Source organism: Taudactylus pleione, unplaced genomic scaffold (genome assembly GCF_031769625.1).
Source record: "Taudactylus pleione unplaced genomic scaffold, aTauple2 ptg000074l, whole genome shotgun sequence".
Classification (NCBI taxonomy): Eukaryota; Metazoa; Chordata; class Amphibia; order Anura; family Myobatrachidae; genus Taudactylus; species Taudactylus pleione.
The window spans coordinates 2,195,513-2,213,662 of record NW_028284476.1 but is presented as its reverse complement, the minus strand read 5'-3'; the positions used below and the strand labels follow the sequence as shown (position 1 = coordinate 2,213,662).

General features: G+C 45.1%; 2 protein-coding genes across 2 annotated transcripts; one reads left to right on the top strand and one right to left on the bottom strand.

Annotated features, from left to right (window-relative positions):
* Positions 1-2,433: 2,433 nt before the first annotated feature.
* LOC148532477 (SRSF protein kinase 1-like) lies at positions 2,434-5,403 on the bottom strand. The gene has a single exon (XM_088467754.1). It carries the CDS (start codon positions 5,280-5,282, stop codon positions 3,477-3,479), a length of 1,806 nt encoding a protein of 601 aa, XP_088323880.1. The 5' UTR covers positions 5,283-5,403; the 3' UTR covers positions 2,434-3,476.
* A 16-nt stretch (positions 5,404-5,419) lies between these two features.
* On the top strand, positions 5,420-16,127 carry TRUB2 (TruB pseudouridine synthase family member 2). The gene is made up of 9 exons (XM_088467755.1): positions 5,420-5,644; positions 6,530-6,661; positions 6,752-6,883; positions 7,000-7,074; positions 8,075-8,136; positions 8,647-8,728; positions 12,164-12,236; positions 12,726-12,862; positions 14,086-16,127. The coding sequence occupies exons 2-9, from the start codon at positions 6,544-6,546 to the stop codon at positions 14,373-14,375; spliced, it is 969 nt and encodes a 322-aa protein (XP_088323881.1). The 5' UTR covers positions 5,420-5,644; positions 6,530-6,543; the 3' UTR covers positions 14,376-16,127.
* Positions 16,128-18,150: the final 2,023 nt, after the last annotated feature.

The window sequence follows — 18,150 nt, the reverse complement described above, 5'->3', positions numbered from 1 at the left end:
GTTGTGACAGGGTGCTAGAATGAACACTAACTGATACTAGATCGCACACAAAATGGCTACATCCACTGTGTAAAAATGACAAAAATAATCACATTTTAAAGGCAGTGCTGTGAAAGCAGTTGTGGTTACAGACTTCCACAAAATTTAACTATGGGGGAAATGTACTAGCCTGCCAAATGAAGCCATTGGCGTCATTCCAGCGAGTCTGCCCGTTAATATTTATTAGGCAAAACCTAACTTTTAAATTACTGCCGCTTTAAAGAAAAAAAAAAAAAACTGCAGACTCGCCGAAGTCGCGATGCCTGCATCTCGCAGGCTATTACATTTCCCCCTATGTCCTCTAAAAGTGCGTACACATGGTACTACTTTCATGAACGATATGAGCGATAACTATATAGTTTATATAGTTATCGTTCACTTTTTTGCAGTCACCAACCTGACAACAACCAACGATGCACGTTCCCGCACGGACGATAAATATATCTTTCATCGTCCATGCATGCAGGCCAACTTGGACGATATTGTCAGCTTTACCTGTTCAGAGATTTGGCACGATGGCTTCACTGAAAGATATCTTTCAAGTTGTTGGTGGTACAGATTGCACTGTGTGTATACAGCTTAACTCTTCATATTCCTGCCAGCAGCATTCGGAATAGATTTATACAGCTTTGAAAAACAAAGTCATTATGAATTTAGTGTTCATTCTAGCACCGTGCCCGTTACAACCCATGCAGGTCCTCTTTCCTAAATAAATATCTGAGAACCAGCGCTTACTAGCAATATACAGTATATTGTTATAATTACTTAAATGAGTAACATGCATTCTAATGAAGCTGGATGTCCTTTACCCAGCGAAACGCGTTAAGTGATTTTAATATATAAAAATTGCTGCTTAAAATTCTGGATGTGACTCCTGAATTGTGTGGACATTCAACTTTTGCACTTTGCATGTTAATGCTCTATCCGGATTCAGCCATACAGCTACAAGTAGAAGAACACTACTACAGCGCCACCAGCTGCGGATTAATCGCTGAGGACTGTTCTACATTATTTGACCATTAGGTAAATATTTAACTGTTTATGTACTTTAAGAGACTTTTTGAGAGTAAGTCCTAATTACAACCAATCTTTACATACCGTCAGGAGTCTATCTAGCAGCTGACAACATATGACCATGTTTTGAGCTCATTTTATGGCAATATGAAACAATTTTGTGTTATTGAATAAATGTGAATTGCCATTTTATGCATCCGTTTCTCATTAAGTAATTATAATATATATTGCTAGTAAACGCTGGTTCTCATTTATTTAGCTTTACCCTATGGAGGTTGACAACCTCTTACCAGCTGCTAGATGACAGCGCACTTAAGATTTTTTTAGTTTCTCTTTCCTGCCTGAGGTGTCGCTCTTTGCTGTGATGCGTCTAGCACACTCAGCTAATGCAACAAACTACTGAGATACAGACCAGTGTGCGCTAAAAGCTCCAGAGCAGAGAGCGACACCTCAGGTAGGAAAGAGGAACTGCAGATTGTGACAGGTGCAGGGTGCTAGAATAAACACTATGAATTGTCTACTGGGCAGATTGAGATGATGATGTCCAGCCAAAGCTAAGATTTAACTGTAAACCACTAAGCCGAGCTGAAGGACAGCAGTGACATGATATTCAGGCCTCCAACCATCTGCAAAGGCTCCTACTCAAAAGAATCTGCATTTTTAAATCTGCTCTCAATTTTGCCTCAATCGTTCTGACTGGACAACTGCAGCTATCCATTTAACATGGTTTTGCTATTATAAGTGGGTGAGTGGGGGTTAAATAATGGCTATGCATACATCTTCAGTCACATAGCTGTCGCTGCAATTACAATTTAACTCCTCCTGTGCTTAAACGCTTTAAGCTAAACAGGAGGAGAGCTATACACACACACTCATGTTGACTTATTTATTATAAATGCAAATACCGATCCCATAGGACTATCACAATAATTGCCTGAAAACACACATACATCACTGAACGTGACCTTGCTATGCTAAAACATAAACTATGCACCATCTCATCTCTGATCTCCTGGTCACTGTCTGCTCAGTGAGCTGCAGTTTGCACAAACATATTCACCCAAATGTTAATAGCCTGCAAGTTGGAAGCACGGGCGCAATTTAGCCGCTACATTTAAAGCGGCAATACATTTGAAAGGCAAAACCAACCTGGCTTTGCTCTTTAAATTATTGCGGCTTTAAATGTAGCTGCTAACACACAGAAAACACCTCAGTGCCTGCAACTCGCAGGCTACTACTTCTGCTCCATTGTGCAGGCATTGGCGACTAGTACCACGGGGAAGGAGGGTCATATGCATTATTTTTTTGGTTTTAAAATAAACACCCCCAAGTAGTTTTGATGTATAACATTAAAAAAGCTTTTTTTTTTTTTTTTAACACTAAATAGTATTTATTATGTAAATTCTTTCATTAATACATCAAAATGACAGCAAATTGTTGCCTGAATTACAGATATGGAACAAATGTGATGTAAAACAGTTGAACTGCCTGACTGTACCTGTGATGTCTGTAATCACAATGCAGTTAGGAAATAGGCTATAAACCAGGGCGAGGCAACCTGCTGCACGCCAGCCGCTGCAGAACTACACACCCCAAGCATACCTTGCTCCAGCTTTGCTAATAGATCATGCTAAAACAGTGCAGGGCATGCTGGGATGTGTAGTACCACAGCAGCTAGAGGGCCACAGGTTGCCCACCTGTGGTATAAACAAACAAAAATAACATCCTAAAAAGAGCAAGGTCTTCTGCTTTTGTAATAGAACGGCATAAAAACAAAACAAACAAATTAAATTAGGTAGAGGTGGATGTATGTGACCAGTAAAATATCTAACAAGCTTTTAGGTCTCCTTTCAGCAGTCCTCAAAACTTGCTAAATATTTATTTTTCTTAGTACAGTTTATTTTAATCTCTATAAGCAAACAGACCACTTAACTTAGTGTTCATGTAAAAAATGGAAAACTACAGTTCAAATGGAATAATTAACTTGTTGCATGGATGTTGAGCAACGAAAAAAAAAAAAGAACCTTCGCAGCTGCAAATAGGACAGGCGCTGTAACCCCAAAATGGACAGATAGAAATATATGAAAAGGGGATATTTATAAAGAGGAGTAGGTCCAGGAGAACAAGGTCAGCGCTGCAATAAGAGGGCGTCATTTCTTTCTCTCCAAACTGAAGGTAACCAGGAATATGGTTAGCTAGGTAACGATCAACCAGATCTCAACCCTAAAATAAGGCCACAAATAACCTCGTCCAGTAATAACGTCTCTGCCATAGATGTCATGATTATAGGAATGCATGACGGACAGCAGATTTAAACTTTCTGGACCGTTTGCTTCAGTGAAATAAATGGTCACCCTGACTCTTGGTGGAAACAGTTATTTTACTAACGATTGGAGTCAATATGTGAGCATGGCTCAACTTCTTTAGGACTGTAGCCAGGGGTGACGCAGGCACTGGGCAGCAGTAGCCCGCTTTTCAGGGACTAATTCCAGCATGGGCAGCAGGAAGTCTGCAAATCCGGCGGCATCCTCTTCAGACCACTCGTATTTCTCCTTTAGGACCTCAGACAGACCCCAGGGTTTGAGCTTTGAAATGTGTTTGAGATCTCCCTTTTTTGTGAAAAACTCCATGGAGTGCTTTCCAGCCGTAATGAGCTTCCGTGGGATCTGTCCCAGCAGCTCGATGATCAGGGCGATGTGGTCTTCATCACGTGAGTAGTCTTCACCTGAGTGCGGTTCAAACAGGTAATCTCCCGTCGCCAACTCAAAAGCCATGCAAGCGGTGCTCCATATATCTGCCGGAGTGTTGTACCCAGAGCCGATGAGAACTTCCAGAGATCTGTACTGTCTAGTCTGAATGTCCTCTGTAAAGTGCTTTTGCACCCAGCACGCGTTTCCAAGATCGGCAATCTTCACTCGGATCTTTTCGGCGTTTTGGGGGTCGAGAGGATTTAATAAAATGTCGGCAGCTTTCGATTTACCATCGCCTATTAGACTTTCCTCATTCTCTTCCATTTTGGTGGTCCCTTTCTGTTCCTCGCACAGATCTCCCCCTTCAGGCTGGCATATCTCCTCACCCTTATCCAGCTCTTTGGGCAGGATAGGGGGCTGGGTGGACAAAATGTTGTCCAAATCATCATTATGGCTTGTCTCCGTTTTGCAAGGAGGTTCAATGCTCTGGGGCAACGTATCTTCATTGGTCAGGGTATCAGATACCTCATTTTGCAGTCCATTCACATCTGAACCCTCACAAAGGGTCGGACTATCCTTCTGCTCCGGGGCCTCCTGAGAACCCTCTACGGGTTCTACTTCCATCCCCACCATCTCTTGCACCCGCTTCTCCAGCAGCTCGGCCTGGCGCTTCTGCTTCTTTTTCAGCTTCTTCTTCTTATTCTTCGTCAGCTTGGTGGATGGCTTGGGCTGTGGCGCCGTACTCACCGCGGACCCTGAAGGCGGCGGGGCACCGGAGCGAAGCCACTGGGTGGCGTCGGAAGCCAGCCGGCGGACGTAGGCATCATCCACGCACAGCAGGATGTTCTCCGGCTTGAGGTCCGTGTGGATGATCTTGCACTTGGCGTGCAGGTAGTCCAGGCCCTGGAGGACTTGGCCGACGATGCTCTTCACGCAGGGAAGCGGCAGCCCCTGGTAATTGGATTTTATGATCCACTTCAGCAGGTGGTGCCCCAGGACCTCGAACACCATGCAGACGTGGGAGCCGTTGACGCCGGATATTTTGAAGTCGTCCAGAAGTTGGACCACGACTTCCCGGCCCGGGTGCGCAGGGTCCGTGTCCCTCACCGCCCTCAGTAGCCTGATCTCGTCCAGGGCTGTCTCGGTATAGTGTTCGGCGCTCTTCACCACCTTCAGGGCCACAAACAGCTTGGCCTGGAGATCCCAGCAGAGCCAGACGGTGGAGAAGTGGCCCCAGCCCAGCTTGCGGATGACGTGGTAGCGATTGCTGAAGAGGTCCCCGATCCTCACATGGTGGTAGCCGCCTTTACAGTAGTCATTGGGGTCCTCTTGCTCCTCGTCATCACTTCCCAGGATCTCTTCCTCCTCCTCCTCTTCTTCCTCCTCGTCTGAGGGAGGCTGCGGGGCCGGCCGACGCTGACAGGGCTCCGGCGGCTTCTTCACGCTCCTCTTAGCCTTGGCCCGCTTCTTGCGCGCCTGTAACGCCAGCACCTTCCTCTCCATGTTTGAGGCGAGCCGGGTCTGGGTGGCACAGCGCATGCGCCGCGGCCTCTCTGCCTCTCACTTCCTCCGTCCCGGCGCCGAGATTTCTAAGCTACGCCTCTTTTTGCCGCCTACGTCACCGAACTTCAACCCCGTCTTCCCCCAAACGCCCGCTCTAGTCACCAGATCCTGACAGGAAGTACGTTTGAAGGGAGGAGCGTCAGCGTCCCACGTGATGTCTCCACGAGGACAGCCGCCATCTTGGTACTCCTTAGGTAGCAGCGTCTGACTTTGATCTTAAGTTGGAGGAGGAGCATGGCGGCCGCCACAGAAGGCCATGAGCTGCTGAGGAGCTCGTAACACTCGTCTCATCCGCCTGCAGTGAGGAAACCAGCTATTGCTGCACGCTGCTCTTCCATGTATGCGCATTATATGGTCTTACTGTAATATTGCTTATATAAGATACACTATGTATCTTATACACAGTATGCGAGGCTGTTGACCTGCAATGTTGTATTCTGTTATGTGTGGTAATATAGTTATTCCTGTCATCGGCCACAGGTATGTGTGGTGTCCACAAGGTGCTACCCTGGGTTATGCAGTACAGATTGGCCCAGGCATATCTATTCCTATTATCTTTATAGTTCCTGTGCTTTTTTTTTTTTTTATATATAAACTATTTTGAATTGAAGATGATTATTTTAAATACTAATTATAACCATTCTAAATAAATGTAACAGTGGGGGCCGCCGTACACAGACGTCCGTTTCCTTATAGCAGCAATCCCACTGGTTGGGCCTCGATTTATCTTTTTTCAAAGATTGCTCTTCATTTCTGATATATTCCCCTTTCCTGGATCGATCCTGGAGGTGTGATACATAAGTGGGATTGATACTATAATAGCGATGCTGGCGGCGATCTATGTGACTGTTCCCCGGCGTCTCTTTCTCCACTGAGCATGTTTGACATTTTTATTTTATTTTTTTAACTGTGCATGTGCGACAGGTTCTGACTCCTCCAACTGCCTATGCGTGAAAACAATTTCAATTCCAATGAAGATTGATATTAAATTTTTTTGGGTTTTTTTTGCTGGTTTTTCTATGTATTAAATATCCCCTATATGATAGATGGTTTTGTACTATCATTGGTGTCCATTTTTTTCATGTTTCAGAATAATAATAAATACACTCTAAAATGATGATGTTTGCTTTGCAGTCCCAGCTTAGAAATAGACGCAGACTAAACACATGACTACTGTTATCTGTAATAGAACTAAACATAATAATATTTCTATTTCTTCTCAGTGATTGGTGCAGTCATGGCTCTGTCTGCCTCTTCTGCATATAGTAAATTGCATGGTCTCTTCACTATATATAAACCTCCTGGATATAACTGGACGGCTGTACGTGACACAATAGAGCTGAAACTGTTGAAAGGTACTGAGACTTTGTTTTGCAATGATGCAGCTGTTATACTAAGGATTTGCTAGATTTGTGCAACAATAATCTTAAGTATGTGTTGTACAGAGCTGAATTCTCTCAAGCAACGTCCACCCCGGCAAAAGATTGCTTTCCTACCACAAGCTGTAGAGGGTAGCAGTGGGGTCATACTGACTAAGGTAGCGACTGCTGTTCCTGTCCTGGCTGATCATGTACTGGGTGGGTACCGAACATCTAATGTAGCATAACGGTTACCTGTGTCTGTGTTGTGTTGTTAGTGTCTGTGTCTGTGTTGTTAGTGTAATGTTATTTATCATTGTCTCTTGGTCTAACAGTTAAGGGACCAGACTACACTCACCTTAAGATTTCTGTGGTGCATAAGCTGGATGCGCAGTCATCTGGGGTATTAGGTGAGTTTTTGTTATGTAAATGGACAAAAGTATATGAACCTTTACCTTTGTTTGTGCATTATAAGTTGCTTAGGTAGGAGATCTAAGATTGTCACCAACACTCAAGTAACAGGTAAGCAGAAAATTGAAATCAATTTTCCTGGAGCTTTCCATTCTATATTTTATTTTGATATCATGCTTTTCTTTCATCAGAAATTATAATAGTATATAGTGTAGTATTTTGGATATGTGATGACTCTAGTGTGCCTGCAATAATTGGACTGTGAAATTAGTGGATGGTTTCCCTTTAAACACCCATGCACTGTGCAGCGGGATAAATAGTGGTGCACATCCCCCCCTGAAGAAATAGAAGGGAATTGAACCCATGCAAGAATTTTGCTGCTTAAAGACTGTGAACTTTGACCAAGAGCATTGATTTGGTATCATTTATATAAAGTAGTGTAAACCGCCATGAAAAAGGATTTCTATTTTCTGCTAGATTATTCACTACATAAATATCGGCAATATTTGTATAAGACGCAAGCTGGTTCTGATACTACCCATGCTAAAAATAACAGCCGTTCATTATTGTAAATGGGAAGACCCCCGTGGGCCATATTGATAACTTTTTCAGCCACCCCCAATACGGGTATTGGTTAATTGGTCGACACACTCTGGATGTTTAGAGTAAAAAGAACAACATGGTCATTAGATCGTTCATAATTCTGTAGACATGTATTTAGGTCGACATTTAACATATCAAAACTAAATTATTCATGATTTTTAAGTTTAGGCTAAAATACAAATTTTTTTTTTATGTTTTAGTGTCAAACATTTAACCCTATCCACCTAAATACATGTCTGCAAAATGATGGTCGACCTATTGACCATGTCGTCTATTTTACTGTCGACATTCAGAACCAGTCGACCTTTTTGCTGTTGACCTGTTTTACCACACCCCCAATACTTTGCCAATCTTAACCTTGAACTGTATTCATGCAGCGTTGTGTTTTGTTTTCAGTGCTTGGAATTGGGCAAGGCAACAGGATTCTAACAAAGCTCTATGAAAACCATTATTCCAAGGTATGACGACCTCCTTCTGTTTTTTTTATACACAGTCTAGTTATTTCTTAAGGCCCCTACACACTACACGATATTGCTAATGATTTTGCCGGTTCCCGTTGGGTAGTCAGTCGCATCGCCTAATCTCTTGTACATGCAGGAAGATCAGGCGATACGGCTGACGATCCCACGCGCGCGGCCGGCATGTCGGGCACCGGATTGCCTAGTGTGTACGGACCGCCCTATATGTCGGCCCGTCGGCGCTGGGGTCCTGGTTTCCATCGCATCGCATCACTGGGTACACAGTCGTTTAGTGTGTACCCAGCTTTAGGTGTGTTGTTCACTCTAGGCTAGACCTTTTGTATACGTGGTCCAAGAAATAAAAATATATGTATTGTGTTATTTAATTTTAGTGATGAAAGTGTGTTGAATTTGTTTGCAACGTGCTTCATAGGTTGTTTGTGGTGTTTTTTAATTTTAATTATATTTTAACTTTAAGTTTTCTACCAACACTTTTGTCTTCTTTCAAAGGATTACACAGTATGTGGTGTGTTTGGCAAAGCGTCCAGTAATTTTACAGATGCCGGGAAGGTCATCGAGAAGACAACATTCGGTGAGTGGTTTTACTTGAGGCATGTTCATTTAAATCTCATTTACAAGTAATAGTAACTAATGATGGAAGCATTACACTTGCTTGTGACATCATCTAAATCGACCAATCGCTTGGCTTCATAGGTCTGTTTCAGTATTTGGCCCAATATAACTGCCTTGTTGTGCTGGCATGTGACTAGTATAATCATAGGAGTGATTACCTGACAATACTGTAAACTAATTTCAGTTGCAACATTAACCCCTTCAAGTCCAAAGTAAGTTTACAGGAGCGCAGTCCTCTCATCTCCATTGTTACTGCATTGTGGAAATACTAGTTGATCCCACGCCCCTCTGTGTCTCCTTGTCCCCTCCACCAGTGAGTTACAAACTAGCTCTGTGTAAAGCTGGGTACATACTAGATAGGCAGTTCGGCCGACCAATCTGACTATTACCAATCGTCTGCTTGATGTGCTGTGCTTGCCAGCCCAACTGGGCAGGCATTTAAATTTCCCGCCCAGTTGAGCTGTCAATCACCGCCATGCCCCTGCAGCATGTATACGGGTGATCGGCAGGTCGCCCGTACACATCGGCAGATGGGCGATAAATCTTTCAGATATATCGGCCATCTGCTGTGCAGCACGTCGTTCACAGATATATTCGCTGTACACACCCGGCGATGCACTATAGATATATCGCCCATTCAATGTAACAGACGATATCTCTATCGGTGTGTACCCAAGTTAATCCTGGGATCAGCGCTGTAGCTGATTTTTAAGGAGGAAACCCAGAGAAAGTTAGTGAGTGACCATTTCCTCCCACTAAGCACTTGCTGGCAACTGGTTACCAGTGCACCCCAGGAGCATGGTGGTTAAAAAAATAAAATAACATGCCAGGGACAATGACTATATAAGAACAGGCATGCTTCAATTTGTATTATTTTTTTTTTCACATAATAGCAGTAAAATAAATAACACTTGGTGGATTAAAAAAGTTTCATAATATCAGCTTGCGTGTGTTTATGCAAAGATTCTATGTATAAGCCCAATTTTTTTTTATAATACTTTTTAACTGATGCAATCTCAGGGAGAGTGGCTCGCGCAATCTTTATTTTAAATAACAAAGAAAACACAACAGGAAAGCAATCAGTGTGACAGAACAGGTGTACAGAGGCCTCTAGACAATCGTATATAATGGCGTTAAAACTCTGTGAGCCTCCTTTACCCAACCAGTATCCAATGTTCTCCAGGAGGATTATAAATAAGGAAAAACAGGAATAGGCATAACAGGAGGAGAGGTGAGGAAGGCTGGGTACACGTAATTTGCTCCCAAACGTTGGAAAATTGACATAAACTAGTTTAAACAAATAGTTTAGATCAAACATTTAACAAACTTGTCTGACGACCATTTTCATCTGTTTTCTGGCATTTAGGAGCAATTGCTGATCAACGTTTACTCCCATATGTTACCAGATTTTCATTCCAACCAATCAACTAGTTGGATGGTTGGACAGAAAATCTTTGTGTGTACCCAGCCTTACTTACCTAGGTGGGCTGTATATCTGCTGAAGGTTGCACCATTTGCTGAGCTGTGTCATGGTCTATGATGCTTGTAGACCTGGTGTGCATAGCTCTGATCGGCACAGACTGTTTCTCTGTATCTTAACGTATGGCATATAGAAACATTGGACAAAGCACCAGTGATCGTGCTGAGCGACAAAATATGTGGGTCCCAGGAACCCGCCATGTTAAAAAAAAAATGGGGTCCTACCTGACCATTTCTCGGTCCCATCATAATTTTATGCTTTAGAGCTCCCCACATGCCACAACACTTCCCCACATACACCTAAGTTTTGTACATAGTTGTCAGACTTCAGTACCCATTGACAATAATGGGGACTGCAGTCTGCTACGGTAGTTTGTCTTCTGCAGGAGATGTCTGTGAAATGTTCTGCATTAGACTGTTCTTACATAGTGGTGATACATAACATTATGCAGAAACTGTCATTTCTGCATCATTTTATGAAAAACCTCAAACCAATAAAATTGAAATACATTTTAAAAATATGCCATAAAGATTTTCTTCTCTTACCTTTGAACAAAAATGTTCAAAGAATTCTCTGTTTCTAGCTGTGCACTGTTCTGTATTTTTTTATTTTTGTGAGCTGGATGGGGGGTAGTTGCACTCAGCTGCAGGCCCTTATGGCTCCTCGTCGTCTTGATGTGTGGGAGGCGGAGTTGGGGACAGGAGTAAGAGGCGGGGAGCTGGGGGACAGGGAGTAGGAGGTGGGGGGACAGGGAGTAGGAGGTGGGGGGACAGGGAGTAGGAGGTGGGGGGACAGGGAGTAGGAGGTGGGGAGACAGGGAGTAGGAGGTGGGGACCGGGGACAGGGCGTAGGAGGTGAGGAGCCAGGGACCGGGAGTAGGAGGTGGGGACAGGGCGTAGGAGGTGGGGACCGGGAGTAGGAGGTGTGGACCGGGGACAGGGCGTAGGAGGTGAGGAGCCAGGGAGTAGGAGGTGGGGACAGGACGTAGGAGGTGGGGACAGGGCGAAGGAGGTGAGGAGACAGGGACCGGGAGTAGGAGGTGGGGACAGAGCGTAGGAGGTGAGGAGACAGGGACCGGGAGTAGGAGGTGGGGACAGGGCGTAGGAGGTGTGGACCGGGAGTAGGAGGTGGGGACCGGGGACAGGGAGTAGGTAGGAGGTGGAGACAGGGCGTAGGAGGTGAGGAGCCAGGGACAGGGCGTAGGAGGTGAGGACAGGGCGTAGGAGGTGAGGAGCCAGGGACAGGGCGTAGGAGGTGAGGACAGGGCGTAGGAGGTGAGGACAGGGCGTAGGAGGTGAGGACAGGGCGTAGGAGGTGAGGACAGGGCGTAGGAGGTGAGGACAGGGCGTAGGAGGTGAGGACAGGGCGTAGGAGGTGAGGACAGGGCGTAGGAGGTGAGGACAGGGCGTAGGAGGTGAGGACAGGGCGTAGGAGGTGAGGACAGGGCGTAAGAGGTGAGGAGCCAGGGACAGGGAGTAGGAGGTGAGGAGACAGGGAGTAGGAGGTGAGGAGCCAGGGACAGGGCGTAGGAGGTTGGGGACAGGACGTAGGAGGTGAGGAGCCAGGGACGGAGTAGGAGGTGGGGACAGGGAGTTAGGAGCTGGGGACTGTCTTCGCTCCGGGGGGCCCGGGCCGCAGTGACAGTCTACGCGCCGATGCAGTCCACACCAGTCCTCACGTATGAGCTGCTGCTAGCTCCACCCCGTTCTAGTTCTCCCTGCAGCTGGGCCAGCGGATACATCAACCATCTAACCAGGAGCCACAGGATTGGCAGGCAGCTGAGCGCGTCCCCGGGGACCCTCCCATTTTGAAAAAGTGGGTTCCCGGTTCTCATTTGTGGGTAAAATACGCGCTATAGCACATATTTGCGATCACTGAAGCACTGAATGCTTATTCTTCTTATTCTCTCCACAGATCACATCACAAGAGACAGGTTTGAGCGGGTTCTGGCCATGATTCAGGGGAGCAACCAGAAGGCTTTGCTAATGTAGGTTTCTACATCCGATCGGTTTAAGTAACTGAATGTTACCTATTTATCATAAGGGAGACATTCTGCTGAAAAATTTTGTTTGTATCTACAAATGTTTTATATGTACCTTATGTAAAGATCACATAAGATAACATAATTTTATATATGTAATTTGTATGTAGTGCAGATACTAAATGTGTACAATATTCCCACTTTATATGTAAATTGCAGGTACTACAGATAGCAATCAGGTATATATAGAGTGCACGGATACATTTCATACTACGTGTTTCTGACAAATACCTGGTACTGTTACTTGCATATCTGTTACATGAAAAAGGTTTTGTCTTTTATCTGTAATAGCCCTTCAGCAGCTGTAGTTAGTCCTGTCACATACTGTATATAGGGGAAGTAGGTGCTGCCAACCCCTGACAAAGCTGTGTCTTTATAGAAACACTGTCTTAGTCCTAACGAATACTCCTAATCTCTTGGCTGCTTCTACCCCAGGCACAGTCATATAGACCTAAAAAGTCAGGAGGCGTATGACATGGCGGTACGGGGCCAGCTCCGCCCTACGGTGAAGACCCCGCCTCTCGTACTTGGAGTGCGATGTGTGGAGTTTTCCCCGCCTGACTTCACTTTAGGTAAGGTCCACTTCAAATGTATATTGCAGACGGTAAACGGGACGTTCTCATGGAAATGTTTCATATTTAGAGTTTGATTCAGCAAGGAACGCAGTTGCTAATATGCACGCAATCTGGTGATAGTTGCGATGGGGACTGCGATCGCTGGGACCATCGCAGTAATTGACAGGAAGTGCCATTAGTGGGAGGTGATGGGGGGGGTTCTGCGAATCATAGGCGTCCCAGTGCGTTCGGACTGCGTTGCAGGGACGTGCATAAATTAGCCACTGCGTTGCCATACGCAGCCTGAGGCCCCATAGCGTGCGTGGAAGTTAGCAATTCCTGAGTAAGGTCAGAGCTTGTGCAAGTGTGCGCGAAGCTGCGATGGTACTCGATGTTACCGATGGTTTCGCAGTCTTAATAAATATTACGGATGTGTGTAAGGTAAAGTGGGCGTCCTTGTGTAGTGCTGCGACGGGATAGCGATCGCAGTGAATTAGCATACTGTCGCAGTTGAACTGCGTGCGGAATCGCTATTGCATATGCAGTTGCGATTCTTAGTGAATCAGGCCTTTATATAAGAAGCTATAGCTTGTGTCCCTGAGTTACAACCATGATGTACATGACAGTCACCGTGGTTTATTTCTTCTCCTTTATTACTGTATAAAGATTCCAGAAATATTAATGACATTTTCACATCATCCCTTAATGCTGAGTTGACTGTAGGATGACTGTAGGAAGGTGCCATATTACACTGGCAATAACAATACAACTGAAAATAGTCTTCATGTGATAGTTCAAAATTGTATGATGCCAGTACACTAAAGGAAAACCTTAAGATGAGCATAGTGAATCGATCTCCATCAATAGATACATTTTGATTCTAGATTGTAATGCTAAAAATGATTCTACATGTTAAATACGTTTAGTTGTAGATTTTCTTTTAGTAAATACCCTATGTTCCGTGATTCTTCCGTCACCATATTAATGTTCTATGTTGATGAGCGTGAACCTGTCACACAACTAAACTGTGTACACTATAATTTAGAACCTCAAATAGCTGAAAATATTGCAGTTGTAGCTATTTTATGATGGATATGACAAAGTGAAAAGGTTTCCTCTGTTCATGTACAAATGTCACTTATCTGGTGACCGGTCCAGTGTGAGCACTATTGATGATCTATATGCCATGTATAACTATAGGCTGCTGGTGTTATTAGTCTTTGTCCCCCCCCCCCCCTCAGAGATCCAATGCATGCACGAGACTCAGCAATACCTCCGCAAGTTGGTCCATGAGATTGGCCTGGAGCTGCGATCCTCTGCAGTCTGCACTAAAGTGCGTCGCACACGGGAAGGCCCTTTCACCTTAGACTGTGCGCTGACAAACACACACTGGACCCTGGACAGCATCACCAGTGCAATTACAGAGAGCAGGGCGAGAGCTGCGGAGTTGTGGGTGGATAATACAGTCTTGAGCTTAGAGAGCGGTGTCGATCAGGAATCGCTTGGCAATGAAGAGACAAGGACTCCATGATATCTGCCAGGGAATAACTCGCAGTGCACACTAAGAACCGTAATGTAAGAGACCCACTTACAGTCCTTACATACAGGCTCTGCTAATACTGGGAGATCCTGACTAGCGGTCTAGTCTCTGGACTTTCACACCAGAAAACCGAAGCCCAACTAGCATCCACTATGATCGATGCTCAAGTCTGCAGCCGACTGTTGGAAGCAACCCCAGCTTAATGGCACAAGACTTTTCCTTTGCAGGTCTGTTTTTTTTTTTTTTTTTTTTTTTGTGTAAAAATATATAAATGTTGTAAATGCTTAATATAACTGCTGCTGCTCTGTTTCATTACCCTTTCCCTACCCACGCTTCAATCCAAGACTCCCACATCCCCAAACACTGTTGTTTCTTCATTCCTCCATGGCAGCCATTACTCTGGGTTAGTAACACGGGGCCTGATTCAGCAAGGATCGCAGTTGCTAATACTCACGCAATCGGCCTATTGTTGCGTTCTGCGTATGCAGCACAGTGCGCGAACCGGCCGCTTCGATGGGAACTGTGATCGCAGTGACTACGCAGACCCATCGCATAGTAATTGACAGGAAGTGCCGTTACGTGGGGGTGGTTTTGTGAAACGCAGGCATCCCAGTGTGTTGGAACACCGTTACACGGGCATGCATAAATTAGCCAATGCGAACCCTTACGCAGTCTGAGTACACATAGCGTGCATGGAAGTAAGCAATTTCCGAGTAAGGTCAGGGCTTGTGCAAGTGTGCGTGAGGCTGCGATGGTACTCGATTGTACCGATGGTTTCGCAGTCTTGCTAAACATTACGGATGTGTGTAAGGTAAAGTGGGCGTCCTTATGTAGTGCTGCGACAGCATAGCGTTCGCAGTGTATTAGCATACTATCGCAGTTGAACTGCGTGCGTCATCGCAATTGCGATCACAGTTGCTATCTGTAGTGAATCAGGCCCAAAGTCTATAATATTTGGTGTTGGGTTCTAAGCTCCCTTATTTGATGGCATATAGGTGTCAGGAGAAATCTAAGCTTAGGTTACTGACGACTCGTTCCAAGTCGGCTAAAGCTCTGGAGAATTCTCAAAATATTGTAACCGGTGCAAAAAAGAAAGAACTTCCTACTGTTGGTGACAAATATGTTTTTAGAATTGTTTCCCTTTAATAACAGGGCCTGATTCAGAGCCGGACGCAATTATTTATTAGATTAATCGAGTACATCGACCAGCCTATGAACTGCTCGCTATTCTTGTGGTTGGTTTTTCCTACCACAATCTTGCGAGCAGTTCTGACTATAAAATAACCCAGTGACGTGGTCAGTGACGCTGCTGTATTAATTATGCACACCCTTAAAACGCCCGTTTTGACCTTTAAGCACGCCTGCGTTCTGATCTCCACTCCCCATTTTCAAGCACCTTCCCCTGTTACCACCCACATACGCCTCATTCTGTCACTCAAAATTGCAGGCATTCGCTATTTAGCGCACAAACGATTTTCGGCCGCAATGACTGGTTCGCGCATGCGTATTACAATCCGTACGCATGCGCAGTTGGGCAAACATCGCTCGGAACAAACGAGCGGCCGCTTACGAGCCGCTCTGAATCAGGCCCTGAATTCAACTTTGTATTCTCTTTAAAAATAAAATTGCTGTTTTTTTTTTATCAAACTGTAAATTAGTATCTCTCTATGCTAAATCAACTTTGTTAAAATTGCATATTGGAAACAGTAACTTGGTAATAAAGTACACTTTGTAAAAGTTCAATACCCTCGGTGCCAATGGATCAGATAAAAAAAAAAAAAAAAAAAAAAAGACTTCCTTGTTCTCTCTGGGTAATGAAATTGTGCTATAAATGGTAGTAAGGTCCTAGTGAAAGACCACCTTATTAAAAGAAAGAGATATGCCCTTTAACACAGATCTCAATAATTGTGCTGCAATAAACAATTCAGAGTATTGAAGCTGATGTAGGATGCAGAGGTTTACGTAAGCGGCTAATTCCTTCTGTCACCTATGGTGGTGTTTGTTAGTGGTATTGTTCCTTTTTGCGGCAGTTAGGTGATGTAGATACACGGTCTACCTTTAGTGCCTCTTGTCGCTACTTACACGCACCTCCTGCTTCTGAGTAGCAAGGTAATAGTGCACATTCTGCGTCTACGTAGCTAAGTACTTAGCTAATGTCGGCATGCAAACTATGCCCCACATTTCGTTGTTTCGGTGGCTTCTGTCATTTTGTAGACACGTCTGTTGCGGCCTGAGCTCAAAGCCGGCAAGTGTCGCTTCCAGGAGAATGGGTACAGTCTTTCCTGTAAAGGCCCCCATACATCAGCAATTGATTGCAACAATCGTGCAATCGATTGTGTATAAAAATCTTTCCCTTTTTCAATCGATTGTGGCAATTCTGCAATTGATTGAAAAAGGGAAAGATTTTTATACACAATCGATTGCAAATTGCATGATTGCTGCAAGCAATTGCTGATGTATGGGGGCCTTAATTGTAATTCTGAAATTGTAATTAAAAAGAGTGGCAGAATTTGCAAAAACGACAAGGCGGTCTGGGTAAAATTGAACACGTATCCTGTTACGGAGCGGTAGTTGCTGTGCAGTACCCAGCGTGGATGCCGCAGTTATAGAATCGTTCTGAAACTCTCCCCTCATGACCCCATACCGTTCTCATTTTTCCAGGTCTCCTGGCAGGTGCTCTGGTGTATTAATTACTCACTGACACATTTTTAAAGATCCACAGGTGGAACTAATTGTTCCACTTGTTATTCTGTGAGGAGACCTGGCAAACACATGAACTATTTGGGATCCTGAGGACCTGATTCGGAAAGGAACGCAGTTGCTAATACGCACACCATTGGTCAATTAATTCGCACTGCGTATGAATCGCAGCGCACAAGCCAGGCACTCTGGTCAGAACTGCGTACGCAGAGGCTACGTAGGCTCATGACAGAGAGAAAGACAGGAAGTGCCATTTGTGGGTGGTGACGGGGCGGGGGGGGTGGGCTGTGCGAACGCAGGCGTGCCAGTGTGTTTCAATGCCGTTGCATGGGCCTGCTTAAATTATTAACTGCGATACCAAACGCCTCCTGAGGTCTCATAGCGTGCGCAGAAGTCAGCAATTCCTGAGTGAGGTCTGGGCTTCATTAACTGTGCATCTGAGTCCGATGTTACCGTGTTGGCCAAGTGTACGGATGTGTGTAAGGGGAAGTGGGCGTCCTTATGTCAGGCTGCGTTCGCAATGCGAATGCAAACATTTAAATATCACCAGTGCGTATAGCAGAACAGCGATCCTTGCTGAATCAGGCCCTGAGTTTGAGAACCTGTGGTCTAAAATAACAATTCTGATGGAGCTTCACTCAACAAGGCAATAGATAAGAGGATGGAAATCTCTTAAGAAATTGCCTATTTCTACTTCAGGGTCCATAGGGTATCCACAGGATAACTTGGGTATAGGTGATGACGTCAGGCATCGGGCACCATAGAGTTAAGTTTTCAGTCCTCCCAGGATGCACTAGGGTCCCCCTCCTATACCCCGCCCCCGAGCCAAGGCATCTCAGTTTAGTTTGGTACCGATCCGGGGATGCTGGTGAGCATCTGGGGTCACAGCTAGCGGTGACCCCAGATGTTCGGGACCATGGCCGGAATCAAGGGGGACCGCAAGGTAAGCGGTGGGTTCCCGCTGTTACATGGTCCAGAGTCCCCAGGCAGGGGGCTCCTTGGGGACTGGCTGCTGCGTGGAGCCAGGTTCTAACCTGCGCTTCCGCTACCCCCCTGGGACAGCAGG

What these genes read in the sequence shown, in the direction of transcription:
- LOC148532477 (XM_088467754.1), bottom strand. Translation starts at nt 5,282, where the DNA reads ATGCGCTGTGCCACCCAGACCCGGCTCGCCTCAAACATGGAGAGGAAG.
- TRUB2 (XM_088467755.1), top strand. Translation starts at nt 6,544, where the DNA reads ATGGCTCTGTCTGCCTCTTCTGCATATAGTAAATTGCATGGTCTCTTC. An exon ending in ATGAAAACCATTATTCCAAG is followed by an intron (nt 8,137 to 8,646) that starts GTATGACGACCT and finishes CTTCTTTCAAAG; the next exon opens with GATTACACAGTATGTGGTGT. An exon ending in CATCGAGAAGACAACATTCG is followed by an intron (nt 8,729 to 12,163) that starts GTGAGTGGTTTT and finishes TTCTCTCCACAG; the next exon opens with ATCACATCACAAGAGACAGG.